The sequence below is a fragment of the Panthera pardus genome, unplaced genomic scaffold (assembly GCF_024362965.1).
Source record: "Panthera pardus isolate Hobbes unplaced genomic scaffold, ASM2436296v1 HiC_scaffold_3, whole genome shotgun sequence".
NCBI classification, from domain to species: domain Eukaryota; kingdom Metazoa; phylum Chordata; class Mammalia; order Carnivora; family Felidae; genus Panthera; species Panthera pardus.
This window is the reverse complement of record NW_026526876.1, coordinates 13102732-13123740: the sequence shown is the minus strand read 5'-3', so window position 1 is coordinate 13123740 and position 21009 is coordinate 13102732. Positions and strand designations below refer to the sequence as shown.

At 51.4% G+C, this 21009-nt stretch overlaps 1 protein-coding gene, 1 long non-coding RNA gene and 1 pseudogene across 2 annotated transcripts; 1 reads left to right on the top strand and 2 right to left on the bottom strand.

The window, feature by feature from the left end:
- Positions 1–3912: 3912 nt before the first annotated feature.
- On the bottom strand, positions 3913–5860 carry LOC109276732 (uncharacterized). The gene is made up of 2 exons (XR_002084819.2): positions 5768–5860; positions 3913–4308 (listed from the first exon to the last, which is right to left on the bottom strand). It is a non-coding gene; the product is annotated as an uncharacterized LOC109276732 (long non-coding RNA).
- Positions 5861–6898: 1038 nt separating this feature from the next.
- On the top strand, positions 6899–15360 carry FN3KRP (fructosamine 3 kinase related protein). Its single transcript, XM_019465805.2, has 6 exons — positions 6899–7088; positions 11290–11441; positions 11815–11906; positions 12832–12914; positions 13968–14090; positions 14291–15360. The coding sequence occupies exons 1-6, from the start codon at positions 6948–6950 to the stop codon at positions 14627–14629; spliced, it is 930 nt and encodes a 309-aa protein (XP_019321350.2). The 5' UTR covers positions 6899–6947; the 3' UTR covers positions 14630–15360.
- Positions 15361–17343: 1983 nt separating this feature from the next.
- LOC109276729 (39S ribosomal protein L45, mitochondrial-like) lies at positions 17344–19235 on the bottom strand (annotated as a pseudogene).
- Positions 19236–21009: the final 1774 nt, after the last annotated feature.

Here is a 21009-nt window from a genome sequence, read left to right as displayed (position 1 = left end):
AAAAGGAGGCTGCAGCCTTCCTCAGGAGGATGGCCTCAGGACACAGGAGAGCAAACCCTGCTGCAGAGAGGAAGAGGTCCGAGGGAAGGCCGACCTGAGAGGGGGCAACAGCAGATTGCTGAAAAGCAGGAGTTCCGCCCAAAGGCCACAGAGTATCTAGAGAGGTATGAAAGCATCCGGTTTGCAAAGCTGGAGCCCCATCTTCCTCTATGGAACCAACGGGGAACATTTTCTCATGGTTGAATAAACACACGTGATTGGTCTTTTCTCTAATACATAATTAATATCCCTGCTGCAAATAATCAACACAGATTTATAAAGATTGGCTAAAACAATGCCTGATGAAATTTAGATCTTTTTACTTGGTTCAGGAAAATTAGACCCAGCAGAAATCCTGAGCTGGAGAGAGCATTTGTAAGGGCAGGTACAGAGTCTGCAAAATCTTGTGTGGATGAAACTGGTATTGACGTGGAAACAAAGGCAAAAGAAAAAATGACATTTCCTTACAACTTACAGCCCATTGACAAATCCTTGAGACTGGCAGAGTGACCTCCCTCTAGGAGCTCAGCTGCCTCCATGATGACACTTAGCTAAGGGCAAAAGACAATCTTAGCCCAGCCCCCCAGGATCCTGTAAGTCTCCTTTAACATGTAAACATCCCTTTGGAAACTTCCTTTATCTCCACCCCCAAGATACATGTTAGCGATCATCCTTCAAGCATATGGTCCCTTGACATACATCGGAAGGGTCTCCCGCTGAGGTTTTATTCGATAGTAATAAATGACCTTTTCCTAACAGCAGCTAGCCCCTCAAGGTCCTGGGAACCTTGCTTCCAAAATACCTTAGAAACTTACACTGTCCCTAACTCCCTCCCAACCTTAAGGTATATAATCAGTCACTCCTCACAACCTCAGTGTAGCTCTTTCTGTCCATGGGTCCTGTCCCTGTGCTTTAATAAAACCACCTTTTTGCACCAAAGACGTCTCAAGAATTCTTTCTTGGCTGTTGGCTCCAAACTCCAATGCTTCAAACCACATCAGTATGACAAAAATAATTTCATTAAAATGAAAATTGAAAAACAATTTTTCAAAAAATTGAAAACCACTGAGACCCCATCTCAGTGAGGTCAGGAATTAACTTGATGTGGTAAGGTCCATTCCAGCACACCATACTTAGTGGTGGCGAACTTCTGACGGAAACCTGTGCTCCTGGCACAGAGGGCAAGTGCAGGGACCGTGGAGATGGGGTGTCACCAGCCTGTCCAGGACAATGACAGATGTTGTGATTCACATGCCCACTGGCCTTCAGAATATTTTTAATTCTCACTGGTCCCCTGAAGTGTTAATTATTTCATTGACTATCATTTATAGATTTTCGTGTGCTTGTTTTTGCTTTTCAAAATTGTGGAATGCAATATAGGGGCACCTGGGTGGCTCAGTCGGTTGAGCATCCAACTTCAGCTCAGGGCATGATCTCGCGGTTCGTGAATTCGAACCCTGCGTCAGGCTCTGTGCTGACAGCTCAGAGCCTGGAACCTGCTTCAGATTCTGTGTTCCCTCTCTCTCTGCACGTCCCCTGCTTGTGCTCTCTCTCTCTCTCTCTCAAAAATAAAGAAAGCATTAAAAAAATTGTGAAATGCCACATACACATGGAAATGTGCATGAACACACACACACACCATTTAAAAATAATTCTAAAGTGAACACTCAAGCACTCAAGTTATAAATCACTCTCCAGATCAAGAAATACAACATGTCCAGGGGCATGTAGAAGCGTGTGCCTCTTGATCTTGGGGTTATGAGTTTGAGCCCCACATGGGGTGTAGAGATTACTTAAATACAACTTAAAAAAAAAAAAAAAAAAACAGGTCTAGTCTGCCAGAACCCACCACAGGTCTCCCCAATACAACACCTTCCCTCCTGTGTGGCCATTACCATCGCCTTGGGGGTGGGCTCCCCCAGAAGCAGACAAAGTACAAGTAGCTTACATGGGGGTGACCCAGGAAGCCCCATAGGTGGGGCAATGACTGAAGTGCACCCCCTTGGCACTGTGTGGGGTCAGAGAAGGCTCAGAGTCCCAGGAGCTGGTGCCTGGGGACCTCAGGCTGGTGTGCTGGGAGTCTGTGAGAGCTGAAGGTACACAGTCAGGGCACCCACAGCATGCCCTTCGGCCCCCACACTGACCAGGAGTCAGAGACTAGACTGTGTCCACCCTTCTCCCTCACCCATGTGTGGAAGCCCAAATTTGCCATGTGACTGTATTTGGAGATAGGTAATAAAGGTTAAATACAGTCATAGGGCAAGGTTCTTATCCAATAGACACCAGAGCTCACTGTCTGCACATACACAGAAAAGAGGCTGCAGGACGATGGAGTGAGCTCTGGAGCCGCGGAGACTAGTCTCACCAGAAACCGATGCTGAGGACAACTTGATCTGGACTTCCAGCCCCCAGAACTGTAAGAAAATGAGTTTGTTGTTTCCATCCCCCAGCCTATGGCATTTTTAAATGGCATCCTTAGAAAACTATAAAACCACAGGCTTCATCTCAGCTCAGGTTTTGGTCTCAGGGTTGTGGGTTCAAGCCTGGTGTTGGGCTCCACCCTAGGTATGAAACCTACTTTAAAAAAACGGAATTCTTTCTTTGTTTCTGAACTGGGGGCATTTTGTTCATTTACACTTAATGCAATTATCCATATATTTGGCTTTAAACCCACCGTCTTATTATGTGGCCTTGTATTATCCCACTGGGTCCATGTTATTTACTCCCTTGCCTTCTTTGGGGTTAATTTTTGCTTCTTTTTCAAAAATTTTTATTAAGCTTTTTTTTTTTTTTTTAAGTATTTATTTTGAGAGAGAGTGAGCAGGGGAAGGACAGAGAGAGAGGGAGAGAAAATCGTAAGCACACTCTGTACTGCCAGGACGGAGCCCAATGTGGGGCTCGAACTCATGAACCGTGAGATCATGACCGGAGCCAAAACCAAGAGTCAGAAGCTCGACTGACCGAGCCACCCAGGTGCCCCTACTTTTTCCTTCTATTATTAGGAAAGTTATGGGATGCCTGGTGGTTCAGTCACTTAAGTGTCTGACTTCAGCTCAAGTCATGATCTCCCAGTTTGTGAGCTTGACCCCCACATCGGGCTCTGCGGTGACAGTGTGGAACCTGCTTGGGATTCATTCTCCCTCTCTCTCACTCTTTCTCTCTCTCTGTCCCTCCTCTGCTTGTGTTCTCTCTCTCTCAAAATAAATAAGTAAACTTAAAAAAAAAAAAAAAAGGAAAGTTATAAATTGTAAGGGTTAAACTGTAGTGTAGGGCTAACCTGTAGCCTTAAGAAATAACAGCTTTGTTTTAACACTGTAGATTAAGATAACAGCCTTGTCCTATCAACCAAGGGAACAAAAGTTTAAGGAAAATCAACTGGTTTAGTGTTTGATTGGATTGGGGCAAGGCCATGTCTGAACTGTTTCCACTCCCATCTGGGAACTATTTCTTTGTTCTATCCCCAGGTGATGATAAGATGATGTGGTCAGCTATAAAAACTCTGTACCCCGGTTGTTTGAGACCACACTCTGGTCAAGAGTGTCGGTCTGATCGGTTGGCCTTGCCTCTCATTGTAATAAACTGTCACTGGTGCCCGTAGCATTCTGTTTCAGGAGTCATGTGGATGCAACACAAATTCTCTATTTTTTAGTGCTTACTCTAGAAATAATATGAATATATAATTTGTCAAAGACTAAAAGTAATCATTACCTTCACTTTTTTTAAAGGTTTTATTTTTAAGTCACCCATCCACCCAACATAGGGCTTGAACTTGCAACCCTGAGATTGATAGTTGCACTCTCCACTGACCGAGCCAGCCAGGTGCCCCTCCTTTACCTTTACTCTTGAACAAACAACACGAACACCTTACAACAATTTACTCTTTTTTTTAATGTTTATTCATTTTTGACAGAGAGAGAGACACAGAGCACGAGCAGGGGAGGGGCAGAGAGAGAGGGAGACACAGAATCAGAAGCGGACTCCAGGCTCTGAGCTGTCAGCACAGACATGCTCAACCGCCTGAGCCACCCAGGTGCCCCAAAACTTTTAAATGAAAATGTAAAATTCAACTGTTTTAAAAATTCTCTCATTTTGTCATACAAGACTTACTGTTATTTTGGACAATTAGATTTTCTCACTTATGTACCACTTTATTTGCTCTGTGCTCCTTCTTAGATTTTGGCTTTACAACCTGTGATCACTTTTTTTTTGGCTGAAAAGCATCCTTTTGGCTTTCCTTTGGGAGGGTCCTCCTGGTAGAAAATTGCGTCACTAGAAATAAAAGCAAATGGTCTTCAGTCTGAATAATGTCTTTTTCTTTGCTTTTATTGGGGGGGAGGGGCAGTAGGAGAGAGAGAGAGAGAGAGAGAGAGAGAGAGAGAGAGAGAGAGAATCCCAAGCAGGCTCCATGCTCAGCACAGAGCCCAATGACCCTGAGATCATGACCTGAGCCAAAATCAAGAGTCGGAAGGTCAGCTGCCTGAGCCACCCAGGAGCCCCAGTCTGAATCATATCTTAAAGTTCTAAGTGTTAAGTCCCACAGGCTTGTAAACTTGTGAAATTATGCCCCTCTGTTTTTCATGTGTGTTTCCCATGACTGCATGGCTGGTGTGAGAGTCTTGTCCTCTCCCCTTTCCATGCACCTGTGTCTCTCCCTCCTGAGGACAGTCCCTAGTTCCAAAGGGCTCCCAACTGTGTCTCCTTCCTTCCTACCCTCTTCCATGTGGCCTCTTCTCTACATTTAGCTATGGAGAGTCTGTTCTGCCATCTTCGGGTCATCTTCTGGGTTTTTTACACTGATGTGGGTGTTATTTAGCTGTCTCTGTGGGACAAGGTGAGTCTAACGTCTTCCTACTCTGCCATCTTCCCGAGCAATGTCTTTATTTCATTTTCATTCTTGAAAACTTATTTTCCCTGGGCAGTTACACTCTTTTGGTGACAACTATTCCACTACCTTTTTGGCTTCCAGTATTAGTGTTGGGAAACCAAACATTAATCATTTCATAGCAATCTGGGGGCACCTGGGTGGCTCAGTGCGTTAAGTGTCCGACTTCGGCTCAGGTCATAATCTCACAGCTTGTGAGTTCCAGCCCCCCACGTCCGGCTCTGTGCTGACAACTCAGAGCCTGGAGCCTGCTTCAGATTCTGTGTCTCCCTCTCTCTCTGCCCCTCCCCCGCTTGCACTCTCTGTCTCTGTCTCAAAAATAAATAAACATTAAAAATAAAAGCAATCTGACATTTCTTGCTGGCTACACTGGAGACTTCCCATGCCTTTGGTGGCCTGCAATTTCCCTGTTACTTGCCTATATATGAACTTTTAGTTTATCCAGGTTAAGATTTGGGGGGAACTTGCATCTGAGGGTTGGTGTATTTTATCAGTTCTAGAAAATTCTCAGCCATTTTCTGTTCAGTTATAGCCTGTTTCTTTCCCTTTTTCTGGAACTCCAGTTAAATGTCTACCTTTTTCCATGTCTCTTATCTTGCCTGTAATTTCCCTGTTTGTCTCCTTGTGACACATTCTTCATGACTTCTGACATCTTCCAGTTTACCAATTCTCTCATCTAAGCTGCTAAATCGGCCCAGGAGCCTTTAACATTTTAATTTAATGTAGTTGATGTAATTAATAAATTGATAGGGGGGTGCGGGGGGGGGGTGCAGGGGAGCTGTGGCACCTGGCACTACTTATCAACTGCAGACCCAGCATGGGGAGAGGCGGGTGGACAGTACTTACCCAGCAACAAGAAGGTTTCCTGCTGCTCCAGCAACAGCCCAGCCAATGAGAGAGCATCACACTTCCCCCTTTCCTCTATTTATTTATATTTTACAAGACCAGTGCTCTAACCCCTGAGCTATGGAGCCTCATCCTCTATTTATTTATATTTTAATAATAAAGCCTATAACATGGGCATAGAACATAAATACATACAAATTAAATAGATTATGTGCATCAGTTAAGTTGATTAGCATTTAGTTGACCAACAAATAAGAGACTAAAATGGACTAGTTCTTAGTTTGATAGCCTCAAGTAGAAAACAGTATTTAAGATACAAGGGAATACACACAGTAACATACCCAGTCTTGTCGTTCCCGCAGAGGCATCACATGTTGACAAACTATTGTAGACTTTGGAGCCACTTCTACTGCAAATATATCGGGTCCTCTATTGTTCATGCAGTTTTTACTTAATTTATTGTTGCTGCGAATAATGACTTCACCGTCTGACTTGTGTCCAGCACGTGGTGTCACCAGCACCTGGTGTCATCCATGTGTCTCGCTTACAGCTCCCTCTCCTCTCCCCGTTGTCCAGACTTGCCCCTGGTTCTGGCAAGTCTACTTACCCTGCCAAGCAAGTCTCTGCTATTCCCAAATAATCCCATCTTTGCTGGTAAAATAACTGTTTTATTATTTTTTATTACTTTTAAGGTTAACAGAGCCCACCCTTAAAACTAACCTCTCTTTCCGGGTACATATCCTGTCCCCTCTCCTCTGGAGAACCTCAACTAACACAGGAAGCAGAGCTGACTGCGATCGCTCTTCTAGCTGGGTAGACCAACAATCACGTGTTTGAGCAGGAATAGAAGACAATCTCTCCTAAAATGGACACGGCGGCCGGAAGGGGGAGCTCTCTCGCCTACCACCAGTTATCAACTTCACAACCGCCGGAAGAGACCCGCTGCTCCTCAGCGTTCTAGAGGCCCGGTCCCGCCCCTCAGCGTCTCACCCAATTGCCGGGTGTCCTGGCGGCCCGGTCCCGCCCCTCAGCACTCACCCCGGTCCCGTGGTGTCTCGCCCAATCCCTGGGAGCTCTTGCGGCTCGATCCCGCCCCTCCCACACCTCACCCAATCACTCTGCGTCTCCGCCGCTAGCTTTCCCCCAGCCTGAGGCAGTCCGCCACCGCGCTTCGTGGAACATGGAGGCTCTGCTGAGGCGGGAGCTGGGCTGCGACTTCGTCAAGGCTACGGGTCACTCGGGGGGCGGGTGCATTAGCCAGGGCCAGAGTTACGACACGGACAGAGGACGCGTGTTTGTGAAAGTGAACTCCAAGGCGGAGGTCAGGGCCGCCGTGGGCGGGGCCGGGGTGGGTGGGTGGTGGTCGGCGATTGGGGTCTGGGTGGGGCTGCAGGCCCGGGGCGGGATCTGGGGTCCTGGTCCCGAGTCTAGGGGGTCGGAGGTCCGCGATTCGGGGTCTGGCGTGGGGGTGGGGGCCGCACAGGAGGGCCACAGGGTGGTGGTCCTTGATGAAGCCCTTGCCCGTCATGGCTGCGTCTGGGCGATCCTGGGGTCGTGCACCCGGAATCCGTCCTGTCAGCCCTGGGCAGGTTAGCGGACCCTGTAGGCAGCCCTCTGGGGACCCCTGCGCCCAGGTTTGCTCCCTGCTGTGGTGTGGGTGGTGGGTGCTGGGGATGGTTTTCCAGTGATGCCTGCGGCCGCTCCTTTGAGAAAGTCCTCTGTTTGGGGAGTTTTGAACAAGGGCTGGTAGTAGAAGCCTCTCTCGTCCTGGGACCTTTCTGAATTACCGAAGATAACGTAGCTACCGCCTCGGTCATTGGGGCGCGCGGGGTAACGGAGAGCACAGAGCGGACAGCTTGAGAGCAGACGGCTCTTCTCCCCTCTGGGCGCTGGAAGGTGTCTGGTGACAGCCCACTTCGTGATGGGGAAGGGGACTTCTCCCTGTGTCCGCACCTGTCACATGGGCAAGGGAGCCCTCTGGGGCCTCTTTCCTAAGAGCCCTGGTCCCAGTATGAGGGCTCCAGCCACATGGAGCCTGATCGCCTTCCAACACCGTCACATTGCGGGTGTCAACATAGGCCTGGGGGGACGGGCCACCCACTCCGAAAACTTCTGTTCCTGCAGAAACGTGGAGAGGGCCCTGTGGAAAGTAGGTGAACCTCACTGCTGCTGACCTTGTGCTTCCCCCTGGGTGTTGGTGTCACCTCGCTGCCCAGTCTGGGTGGGTCACCCCAGGACTCTCCTCTGGAAGGCCCAGGCTGGCTCCCCTAGGCAATGGGCGGGATCAGGCAATGCCTTGTTGCAAACAGGGCTGCAGGGACTGACCCCAGGACCAGGGCCGCGTATCGCACACCTGGCTTGCTTTCGTTCACTCCTGCAGGTGTTTTCATTTTCTTCCCGGGTGCGCGCCGCACCCTCCGTGGTTGGGGATGAGCTCTCTCTGACGCACTGCTCTCCTAGACCAGCCTTCAGCCCTGTGTTGTGGGGAGATCAGCTGCGCTCAGTGCTGCGGCCTTTCAGGGATTTGTCAGCATTTGTGTTTGGAGTGCCTTCACGCGGTCCTAGTGTGGGTGCTGTCCCTCCCCACGTCCTGCTGTGGGGGCTTCTCCGGTGTGTGTTCTTCCCGTTTATAAGGCATGTTTGTGTTTGGACCTTGCTGGCATTTGTTACAATTCAAGACTGTGTTTGTTAGAGGGGAAGCAAATACTTTCTGACGATGACAGTAGGTCCACTTAGTGACACTTTTCAAGCCTTGTTCTTCTGGTGCTATTTCTTCAGGTTCTTCTTTTGTCATCAAAGTCCATCTCCTTTCTTTTTTTATTTTTATATTAAGATTTTAGAAGTCCAGTGCGCTATCCATTGCGCGACGGAGCCACCTACATTAAGATTTTATATTTAAGTAATCTCTACGCCCAACGTGGGGCTCGAACTCACAACCCCAAGGTTGAGTCACACGCTCCACTGACCAAGCCAGCTGTGAGCACCCCAAGTCCGTTTTCTTTTTGCCAATCTTCCTCACATAAGTTCCTTCTTGTCCTTTGGTAGATAGTTCCAAATTTCTAGCTTGCTTTGAAAATACTATGTGAGTTATGCAGATGTGTTGGCCGTAGCATACACATCTGCCGGTCGTATGGGAAACAGGACTTTGTACTGCTTTACCTTGTAGGAGGTGAAAACACCTTCCAACCCTTCCGGGAGGAGACTGCACCATTGCTCTTCTCTTTTCCTTCTCACCCCGCTTGAACTGACCGCTCTAAATAAGATTATTCGTCTCTGTCTTGCCTAATTGCGTGCTGCTGGGTTCCTCCCCTCCTCCTAAGGAGCTCCAGATCTTTTGTGTAGGCCTACCCACACCTGCTGCCTACTTCTCCCTCCTCTCGAGGAGCAGCAGACACTTCTGTGAGGGAGGCTTCACCTCTGGCTATGTTCACAGATCCCCCTGCACCTCTCCCCAGGTGATTATTGTTTTTATTCTACGCCTTACTCTCCTTTTCACGACCAGTGCTCTAGTACGAAGTGCAGCCGGGGCCCAGTCGTTTTCCCTTTATTTCCTAAAGAGAACGTTTGGAAAATTCTCAAGGCACAGCTCTTATCTTCCTCCTCGGTAGAAGGTAGTATGATAATAGCACCGTTTATAAAGTGTTTGGAATGGGCCTAGTAAGTGTTGGCTGCCAACTCAGTTACTTATGGCAGCGAGCCTGTGAGATTGGTACTGTTTTTGACCCCGTTTTTACACGTGCGGAAACAGGCACAGAGACTTTAAGTAACTTGCCTGAGGTCACAGAGTCAGTCCTGACAACGAGTAGCCCCATGCTGGAAGCCCAGCTGTCTGTCCCCAGTATGCTGGGTGAGCCCATTCCGGAATGTTCGCACTGTGGAGCTCTGTGCGGCAGTGAGAATAACCTCTGTTGATGCAGCAGCATAACAAAGGCAGTGGGACATAGAAGCCAGACTGTCTGCCTCTGCATGTAGAAGGACAAAGCAGACGAGGCAAATCTGTGTGGAGCAGGCGGCTGGGGGCTGTGGAGCCTCCGGGCCGCGGTCACACGATGTCTGGACTTACTGAGAATTGGAATCAGATGCTCCCGCTTGTGCCCTTTTCTGCTCCTGCTTGTGTACATTTTGACTTAAAATAAAAGCAACTTTAAAGGGAGTGGTGGGGCGCCTAGGTGGCTCAGTCAGTCACACGTCCGACTCGACTTTGGCGCAGGTCATGATCTCACGGTTTGTGAGTTCGAGCCCCGCATCCGGCTCTGTGCTGATAGTGTGGAACCTGCTTGGGATTCTCTCTCTCCCTCTCTTTCTGCCCCTCCCCTACTTGTGCTCGCATGCTCTAGCAAAATAAATAAATTAAAAAAAACACTTTTGAAGGGAATAGTTACCTAGTGTGGGAAGTTAGGGCAGATTTTTCTGAGAGGTCAGAACATGTTAAGATCTGAAGTGTGGTGATGAAGGGTCTGACCTGGCAAAAGGTGGGAGTGGTGTCCCAAGCAGACGTGCCCCTGCACATTGAAGCCTCGATCTTTGGGCAACTAAAAGAAGGCTGTAACCCAGGGCACAGGGATGTGTGTGCATGTGCGGTGTGTGCACAGCGGTACATGGAGGTATGGGGTGGGGCCTGGGGAAGGGGCCCCAAATGAGCATAGGAAAGCGGCCGGGGCCAGACCCCTGCTGCTGTGGCGCAAGTTGCTAGCTCAGGGTGTGTTCCAGGGTGGGATTTGCCTTCGGTAAGGGCCCCTGCCGTGGTCAGCAAGAAGACGAAGTAAGGATGGTTGCTGCAGTCTGGGGGAGAGGATGGACGTGGTGCTCTAGTTGGGATGTCTTCCTGGGCGAGGTGGGAGGTGCCCTCAGACCCAGTGAGAGGTGGCCCCTGGTTCCTGGCCCGTGCAGGCGGAGGGTCTGGTGGGACAGGACTGCGGGTGAGGTGCTGTCTGACGATGGCCCACGTACACAGTCTGGCTCCACACTAGGCGCTCAGTGGAATGTGAGAGGCCTTTTACTTCCCTCCCAGGAGAGACTCACGAGAGTGCAGATGAGGGTCCAGAATGAGGAAGTATCGTCGCTCTTACCCCCGTGCAGCTTCAGAGCGTGTAATCCACTCTGCCAAAAAGCTAGAAAAGCTGCCTGTGTCTGCTGAGTCTGCAGTCAGGACAGCCTTGGACTGAAATTGTAATGCTCATGGGGTGCCGGCGCCAGTGGGGCTCGGTCGGTTAAGTGTCTGCCTTCCGCTCAGGTCATGATCTCACTGTTTGTGAGTTCAAGCCCCGCATGGGGCTCTGTACTGACAGCTTGGAGCCTGGAGCCTGCGTGGGATTCTGTGTCCCTCTCTCTCTGCCCCTCCCCTGCTCATACGTGCATGTGCACCAACGTGTTCTCTTGCTCGCCCGCTCTCAAAAATAAGTAAATGTTAAAAAAACGTTAAAAAGAAATTGTGATGCTCAAGAAAACATGTCCAAGTAGAACCTTTCCGGAAGTAATCTTGCTCTCCCTTCTCTTCTCCATCTCCGTTGTTTTTCGGAAAGGCCAAGAGAATGTTTGAAGGTGAGATGGCAAGTCTAATGGCCATCCTGAGAACGGGCACAGTGAAAGCGCCCAAGCCCATCAAGGTCCTCGACGCCCCGGGAGGCGGCAGCATGCTGGTGATGGAGCATTTGGACATGCGCTACCTGAGCAGGTCTGTCTTGGCACCTTCTCCTTTGGTTGTCTTTGTTTTCTTTCCGAGGGGTTCCTTACCTGAAAGCTTGCATCTGGGGGTGTAATTTTGAGGAACCCATGACCTCACACATCATGGGTTCTGCAGAGAGTGACGCTACTCCGCACGCCAAAGGCAAACGGGAAAGGGATCTCCCCAGGTGAGACGCTGACAACCCAGCAGCCACGGAAAGGCTGGGAGAGACCATCAAACAGCCAGGGTCCTTCTTGTCCCCTTTGCTCCACCAAAGCAGACGTCCTGTCCCCTGACCTGCTTTATGTGGCCTGAGACCACGGGTGGCTGTGTCCCCGTGTTTTGTGTGCCACACACTTAGCTGATGCTGTTTGTTTCACAGTCATGCTGCAAAGCTTGGAGCCCAGCTCGCAGACCTGCATCTAGAGAACAAGAGGCTTGGGGAGACGCTCCAGAAGGAGGCCGGCACCGTGGGTATGGGGCTGTGCGAGTGCAAGGGCCCCTTCAGGACATTTGGCCAGCGTGGGTGCGTGGGTGGGGTCCTGCCACGGCTGAAGGAGGGTCAGGTCTGTGTTGATGGCACAGGAAAGGAGCGTCAACCCCAGGGCCACGTGTGTGGGGTGCCTGTCCTGTGTCACAGTGGATTTGGAAGGGAAGCATGTCCTGGACTTGAAACCCCGTCATGTTTGGTTCCTTTCACCCTCATTCCCCAGAAGAAAGCCCGTCAAGGTTGCCCTGGCTTTCTGTGTGGTGCCTCTTGTAAGAATAGCCACACGTGAGGCACAGCATGGCAGCCCTCACATCGACATTTCTACAGCTTAATGTTAGCACTGAGAGTGTCTTCCAGTATTTTTATCCTTTGGCACGTGATAATCCATGTGCAGCCCACGGGGTCACTGTGCTAACAGAGTGTCTGACACACCAGGGACAGGTGGCCGAGAATCTGCTGTGTTAGACAGACCCTGTCAGATTCCACCCACCCCTTCCAAGCCACACGTAGTTCAGGCCTTTGGGGTTTGCTCTGAGTTTGGGGGAGACGCAGAGGATGCAAAGGAGGCCAGTTCAGATCCCCGCAGTTTATTCTTCTCACGTGCAAGAGCTGGGCTGACCCCTGAGAGCCCTCCTCTCCTGCTGGGTCCAGGCGGGTGGTTTTCCTCCTTTTCAGGCAGTGTTGTGCCTGCGCTTAGCGCCCTCTGGTGCCTCTCCTGGCCGTAGTTGAGTGTATTGGAGCAGGCTCTGTTCCTGGGTCCTGGGGGTCTGTGCAGACCCAGGCCCTGCTCTGTCTCTAGACGGGGCGTGGGGGAAGGGCACACCCAGGACAGGCCTCAATGCCCTGAGCCCCTCGAGCAGCCCGAGGGAGCGTGGGAACTATTCATCCTTCTTGTTTTCCTTTTGCAAGGGAAAGGAGGCGGGCGGGCAGAACGGCCCTTCGTGGACCAGTTCGGGTTTGACGTGGTGACATGCTGTGGGTACCTTCCCCAGGTGAGCGACACCGGCCCTTTGCTCCATGTGCCAGGCAGGTCAGCCGCTCAGGAAAAGAACACCCTCCCCCTTCCTTATGAAGTTTGGTTTAAAGTCTTTGCTCCCTTTTTTCTTTGCTAATTTTTAAGAGGCTGGCATGAGGTTTACACACCTCATGTGCTAGATAAGCTGAGAGAAACAGGACCAGCAAGTCAGGATGCTGGGTGTCAAGGTGGGTAAAACTTAGGAATTAAGGAAAATTTCCTTGATACTAAACCCTCAACGATAGCACGATGCACAGGGATTGTACCTTCCGGTTTTATGATTTTGTGGTTGACTCCCCGGGAATTTCAGTCCAGGGGCTTCACTTGATGCCCAGCACATGCTGGGTGCGGAGGACAGTGGCTGTGCTCTTGGAGGAAGCTGCGGCTTCTCTGAAGAGGAATACTGAGTGACCTGGAAGACTTTCAGGGGCTCCCTGGTGGCGCGCGGGGGCACAGGAGACACTGTTCAGGTTTTGAAATGTCGTGAGAGGTTGTCCAGGAACCTGCTTGGGGTGGTGAGTGGCTGACAGCTGGGGTTCCCCGGTCCCACCTGCCCCATGGGGCTCCGGGGGTGTTTCAGCTGGCTCTGCCCCTTCCTCGCCTGCCTGTAGCTTGCCCTGTGTGCGTACGGACACGTACACGTGTGAGTGCTTTTCTGTGCTCTGCGCTCTCGTGTGTGTCTGTTGCTTCCCTTCTGATGGTCAGCGTTGGGAGGGGAGGAAGAGGGGTCCTTGGGGCCAAGTGGATGGTCAGCAATGAGCTATGGTCGGGGAAGGCTAGCCGGCTCTGGCTGCTGTGCTCCCACGTGAGTCCAGATGGAAAGAAAGCATCCTAGAGCTCCTTGGAGTGGCCTCTGTTGCTCTGCACTGGGAGAGTCCCCGCTTCTGGGACGGGGTCTGGGGTCCCAATCCCATCTGTGAGGCACCGTCTGCCGGTCGGCCGGCACGCCTTTCCACAGCCTGCCCTCGCACTGGTGCCTCTCCACTTTGGGCTTCCTCGTCCTGCTCTGGCATCTTCTTTGTCCACGCAGGTGAATGTCTGGCAGGAGGACTGGGTCACCTTCTACGCCCGGCAGCGCATTCAGCCCCAGATGGACATGGTGGAGAAGGGGTCTGGGGACAGGGAGGCCCTGGAGCTCTGGTCTTCCCTGCAGGTGAGGGGAGCCTTGCCCTGCAAACCCGACAGGGGTGGCCCTGAGGCAGGTGGGGTGAGGCTGGCCGGTGCCTGAGCTCTGTGTGTGTCCCTGTGCGTCTGCGCCGCGCTCTGCTTGGGCGGTTGAACCACACTCAGAAACGCATCTGCGTCCCTCCGACACATGTTGGTCTCTTTGCTGAGGACGCATTTCCTCCGCAGCTAAAGATCCCTGACCTGTTTCGTGACCTGGACATCGTCCCAGCCTTGCTGCATGGAGATCTCTGGGGAGGAAACGTGGCGGAGGACTCCTCTGGGCCCATCATTTTTGATCCGGCTTCTTTCTATGGCCACTCAGAATACGAGCTGGCGATAGCTGGCATGTTTGGGGGCTTCAGCCGCTCCTTCTACTCTGCCTACCACAGTGCAATCCCCAAGGCCCCAGGGTTTGAGGCGCGCCTGCAGTTGTATCAACTCTTCCACTATTTGAACCACTGGAACCACTTCGGATCAGGGTATAGAGGGTCCTCCCTGAGTATCATGAGGAATCTCATCAAATGAGATTGATTCAGGTCCTAGCCACACACCTGTGGCCGGCGCCTCCTGTCCCCACAGCCCTCTTCCTCAGGCCTTCCTCCCCGAATCTTCAGACTAACTTCCCAAGCCTTGTAGAGTACGAGGGAGAAAGGTTTTGTCCTCTGAAGGTTGTACATTCCGTTAGACTTCATTGCTGGATGAAACCTCACTGGAGATTTGCTGTGACCAGAGGGACCCGTGGAGCATGGGCCGAGTTGAAAACACTGCTGTCCTGAAGGCTGAGAAAGGAAGCGGCCAGGCATGCCAGGCGCTGCTGAGGACGCTTCCCCGGCTCCTTCTGTCTCAGCTCCAGGAATGACTCTGATGTTCTGGAAGATGCTTCTCGATGAGTTAGACTTGGGTGTAGACATGAAACCCTACTGAGGACGTCTTCTAACAACCAGTTTCAAAGCTAGCACATTCACTTTCTTTCTGTGCCACCTCTGCGCCCTGCCGCAGGCTGACAGGTCTGGAAGCTGATTCTGGGAGCGACCAAGCTGCTGGTCTTAGGTAATTTAGGAACCTTTGAATCGCCTGTGATAGCACCCTATCATGTCTGCGTTTTAAAGTGTGTAGGGTCGTTTGCATAAGAAAGTGCTAAACCAGTGGTTCTTCCTTCCTCAGTCTTTCAGTGATGGGAAATATTCATGAATGACATTGATGCCAATAAATCCTTTTGCATAAAAATTTGAATAAACTTTCAGTGGTTTCCTTTATTTGCATCGTAAGTCAGTGTTTGTCTTAGCTGTTTACCAAGAAACCTTTGTAATGTATTGTGATTATAAATAGGCACAACTGTTTTTGGTTTTTTTTAGTGTTTATTTTTAAGAGAGAGAAACAGAGCTTGAGCGAGGCAGGGCAAAGAGAGAGGGAGACACAAAATCAGAAGCAGGCTCCAGGCTCCGAGCTGTCAGTACAGAGCCCGATGCGGGGCTCGAACCCACGAACCGTGAGATCACGACCTGAGCCAAAGTTGGACACTCAACCGACTGAGCCACCCAGGCGCCCATATTTTGTTTTAATGTTTATTTATTTATTTTTGAGAGAGAGAGAGAGCAGGGGAGGTGCAGAGAGGGAGAGAGAATCCCAAGCAGGCTCTGTGCTGTCAGGGCAGAGCCTGATGTGGGGCTCGAACTCACGAACCATGAGATCACAACCTGAACTGAAGTTAAAAGTTGGATGCTTAACTGACTGAGCCACCCAGGTGCCCCCAAATGTTGTTTCTTAAAAGAGCAGTTTTTTTTTCTTGATTTTGTTCAATAGAGAATAGCACAGAGCTTCCAAATAAAGGCAGGAGTAGCTGGAGGTCTGCTTCTCTCTGACAGGTGCTGTGTGACAGCTGTTCTCAGTCTCTCCGCAAAGTCTGGTGGACAGTGACCACCAGAGCTGTCCTGAGAGGGTGGGGCAGCCTCCCTGGCTGCCGGTCACTGCAAGAGTCTCGGGGCAAGGAGGGTGGCCATCCCGAGAGGCTACTCCTGGGAGCGTGTGGCCAGGGCTGACCCGCAGGATGCATGTTGCAGAGGTGTGGTGGGTGCTTAGCGCACACACAGTATTTCAATGTCTCCTGGCTTTAGTGTAGGACTTGCAGCTTTTTTTTTTTTTTTTTTTTTTTCAACGTTTTTTATTTATTTTTGGGACAGAGAGAGACAGAGCATGAACGGGGGAGGGGCAGAGAGAGAGGGAGACACAGAATCGGAAACAGGCTCCAGGCTCCGAGCCATCAGCCCAGAGCCTGACGCGGGGCTCGAACTCACGGGCCGCGAGATCGTGACCTGGCTGAAGTCGGACGCCTAACCGACTGCGCCACCCAGGCGCCCCAAGGACTTGCAGCTTTTTAAACTCTGTTCCTGTTGCTTTCTATAATATCTGCTTTTCTGGGGTGCCCGGGGGGCTCAGTGAGCTGAGCGTCTAACTCTTGACTTCGGCTAAGGTCATGATCCCAGGGTTGTGGGATCGAGCCCTGTGTCGGGTTCTGTACTGTGTAGGGCGTCTGCTTGGGATTCTCTCCCCCTCTCTCTGCCCCTCCCCTGTTTGCTCCTTCTCTCTCTCAAGATAAAAAAATAAATAAAATACCTACTTTTGTACTTAATTTTGTACTCATGTTTTTTCTTTTTTTTTAATGTTTACTTATTTTGAGAGAGAATGTGAGCAGGGGAGGGGCAGAGAGAGAGAGAATCCCAAGCAGGCTCTGCACTGTCAGTGAAGAGACTGACATGGGGCTCCATCTCACAAACTTCAAGGTCATGACCTGAGCCAAAACCAAGAGTCGGACGTTCAATTGACTGAGCCACCCAGATGCCCCTGTATTCATAATTTTTTATACATTTTTTTTTATAAAGAGTTGTCAAAATTGTATAAACATCAGACCCAAGGGCCTGTGAACCTCCTCAGAGCCATCCATGAAAGCCCCTGTCTACGTGTCATCTGAGGATGAATTGCCCAATATGGAAATCACACTGTTTTCTGGGTTCAGGGCAGGTCGAGCTGGCAGAAACAGGGGAGGAGTGCTAATTTCCAGGCATGCTTTCGGAGGGCAGCTGTGTGACAGTGTCCCAGCGGCAGCCTGCCTTCCACCCTTGTGGAGCAGCCTGCTGGCACCCGGATTATCGGGAAGATTCCACTAGACCCATAGGATGAGCTCTGGTCTGGGCTCCTGGACCCCTTGGCCGCAAGAGGTCTCTATCCTTCAGGGCGGGGCGGGCGGACACCTCGAGGCAGCAGAGCCAGAGGTCCGGCCTATCGGGCCACATCTCTGGGGGGGTTGGGTCCTGCTTCTTCCTCAGATGGGCTCTTGTGTCAGAATGCCTCACGGTCTGCCCTATGGGGCAGCACCCTGTCCGCCAAAGAGACCTCAGGGAGCTGATCTTTACCTCCTGCCCCAAAGCTTTTGTGCATCCTTTTGACGAGAGCGGGGCTGAGACCTTGGTGTCTAGATGAACCAGGATGCCAGTGCACAGCCAGAGTCCCCACAGCACCATCCGCGCCGACAAGGTTTCAGGCCGCATTTCCACATCCAGGGGCCACAGCTGGCTGTGCCCTCCCAGGGTTCACCCTTCACAGGATCTTGAGTGCAGGGGCTGAGTGACCCCCTCCTCAGTTTATCATCACTACGATTTCATGTGCCTCAGGCATTCATCTCCCTTTGTCCCCACATCCTGTTCACTTTCCGTCTGTCAAGTCTAACTGAAGCGCCGGGAGATCCTATAACCAGTGGAATCAAGTGTGTGTCTCCAGGGCTTGGGTTTTGAGAGCTCTTTTAGGTTTATTCTTTTTTTTTGTCCAACACCCTGACAGTGTTTTATTTCAAATTCTGATCCCTGCCTTGTAATTAAAAAGAAAATTCTGCCAGTCTCTTCCTGATGGTCTCTGCTGCAGGAAAAACAGGTATCCAAACATACTCTCGTTGAGACTCAGCTGCTAGACACACAGTTTAAAAAGGAAGAAGAAGGTTCGTGGCTGTGCATATCAGCCACCCACCCGGGCCCAGCCATCAGCCGTGGTTGCCAAGGAGACAGCTGAAAACACCCAAGCAGGACAGCAGAGGACAAAGGTAGATCTTTCTACAGCATGATGAAGAGATGACTGACTGCACATTCCCAGACTCCACAGCTTCTGGCCGTGTCATCAGCCACGTTTCACCCCAGGAGTCATTTTTGCCATCAGGGTTGCTGAAGTTTTGGGCCTCTCCTTGTGGCTCCTCACGGTCTTCTCCGGGTTTCAGCTGGGGCCCCGGGATCATCACCATCTAAAGGATGGGCTGCTTAGGGGGTGCCCATGGGGGCACGACCTTGCCATGCATTCTATAGCTCCCATAGGGATTTACCAGGTGCTTTTCAAACACAACATACTCCAGGACATCCCTGGGCACACCTTCCAGTCCATACATCAACCAGCCAACTGGTAGATGGCCAGAGTCTGCTGGGTGTGCGTGCAGATGGTGAGCTGACCATATATGTTGCCCTGGTTCATCAGACTTGAACAGTGAACCTGAACCACCTGAGGTGTTTCTAAAGACTCCATGAAGCTCCGGTGGACGTTCTTATATCTGATGTGCCAGACCATGTCCAAGGTATGAAGTCAGTCATGGTCTGAGTTGTTTAGACAAAAGTGGGCTTCAATAAAAATATCCTTAGCTTTTTCAGGGAAGTCCTTTATTTTGAAATTCGGATCATGTTCTCTTATCTTCCGGACTGACAATTGTGATGTCACCTTCTTCTTCAACCACTCACTTCTCTGTGCCAGTCCTTCCTTCAAGAGAGAGGACAAGTGAGCATCACCCTCTAGAGGAACATAGGCATCAAAGATGCCAGCTGTACAGGCCAGGTGTAGGGGATGCTCCAAACGTTCCGGAGGAATGACCAGTCCTGCTTTCCGGGCATGTTCTATAAACTCCTTTTCTGATTTGTATTTGGGTTCATAAGTAGGTGGTGTGAAACGTTGTTTAGATCTCAGTGGAACTACAACTGTGGACTGAGTTACCAGGACTGGCTGCCCAGACCACCATCCTAAAGCTCTGGATAAACAAGACAAACCCCACAGCGTGGGGGCTGCCATTTTGTTCCCACACAGGCCGCTGGGATGGGGACCTCTTTTAGGTTTATTCTAGGCTCCAACTGCTGGCGGTGGCAGGGGGTGGGGGGCAGACGGGAGGGGACCGCTGTGGACAAGGGTCTGACCCTGGGCTGCCCCATGTCTGTAGGTCCAGGCAGCTGTGGGGGCTTCCTGTTTACTCTGCAGGGCGGTGCTGGAGGGACATCTGTAAACCGGAGGTATGTTATGGGGGGTATTTGGCTCACTCTGGGATTCAGAGGGAACCGTAATCACAGCCAAAATAAGGGCGGAAAAGGCAAGTTTGGAAAGAAGTTCAAGTTGCTGCAGAGCAGTGCACGCAGCCCTGGCAGAGGGTGGCACTTCGTTCCAGACTGACTCACGTGTCCCTGGACAGTTCTAGTGTAGGGTTGGGAACTGGAAAGGTCCTCTTGGAAGACTCTGGGCCCTCCACCTCTGGCATGATGGGAACCACACTGCGCTTGGAGTTGAGGGCCAGCACGGGGGGCTCCTAGGTGAGTCACCTGAGGTCTGGATCCCTCCTTCATAAAGGGGGCTGATAATGACCCCCCCCCCCCCCCGGCCACCCAGCTGAGCTTCCCGGCCGGAGTGCCTGCCTGTACGCGGTGCGTGTCTCCCCTCTTGCGGGGACACTTTCTCTGTCCTCCCTGTTCTCCCAGTGAAATTTGCTTCCAAAGACATATTGTGTGAGACTAGCCTCTCTGCCTGGGTTTCCTCCTGGGCAGAAGTATGTGGCTGTGCTGGAATATGTTTGGAAGCAGCAATCAGAGTGATTGCAGCTATCTGAGTTCTCAGGAGGTGGCAGAACCCCTTCCTTTCTGCAAACACTCCTCTTCCTGAGGGCATGGCCCCAGCCCAGTTCCTGGTGGAGGCCAGGGTGAGGGACTGGCAGTGACACCTCGACAGCATCCCTGCTGGCTCAGGCTGCAGCCAGAGGCTTGGGACACCCCCCCGCCCCCCCCACCCCCACCCCGCTGCCTGCCTGGTGCCCCTTTTCTGAGCACCATTGCAAATGCCCCCACTCAGCTGTGGGCTGCATTTCCCTTCTTGGTACCACTGGACTCCATGTCAAGTGAGGGATCTGAACAAGCAGGGGAGTCCCTCCAGTGCACACGGCCCCATCATTGCCTCAGTCTGTCCTCCCCCTAGATCCACACTCGTGACATGTCTGAGCCCCAAGAACTGTCACAGTTGTCTGTGTTTGTGTTCCAGTTGGGTGCCTTCCGCACCTTAGCAGCCATAATTCTGGTTCTTGGAGAGTCAGGAGAACCAGGAGACTGGCTGTAGGGAGAAAGGGGACTCAGCTCCTGGGGCTGTTTGCATGTACCTGAGTCACATCTCCCTACTGAGCTTCTGACCAAACCCAAAGTCAAATGCGGCTTTGAGAGGAGGGTGAGACCAGTTTGCAAAGTCAAAGTACTCTCCTTGGCATGTGTCTTCTCACTGAGGATTCGGTTGCTCAGACAGGAGCTGGGAGGTCTGGGGAGGGACCCCAAGTGCCTGGGTTTCGGGGCCAGTAAGATGTGTGCCGCTGCCACCTGCCACTTTCAGGCCCTGCTTGGGCAAACCATGCCTGTGGCGTGCAATGAGCATCTCCCCCAGGGTGCCTGGAGGCTCACGGGTGCCTAACCCTGGCAGTTTGGGGACCAACTTTAGAGCAAATATTTGTAATTCTGGAAAAGAGAACAGAGGAAACAGGGAGGGAATCATAAAGAGCTGAAGACAACCTCAGAGAGTGTCCATCCTGAAACGGCTCATGTGTCCTGCCTTGGGGATGGCAGGAAACTCACCCCAAC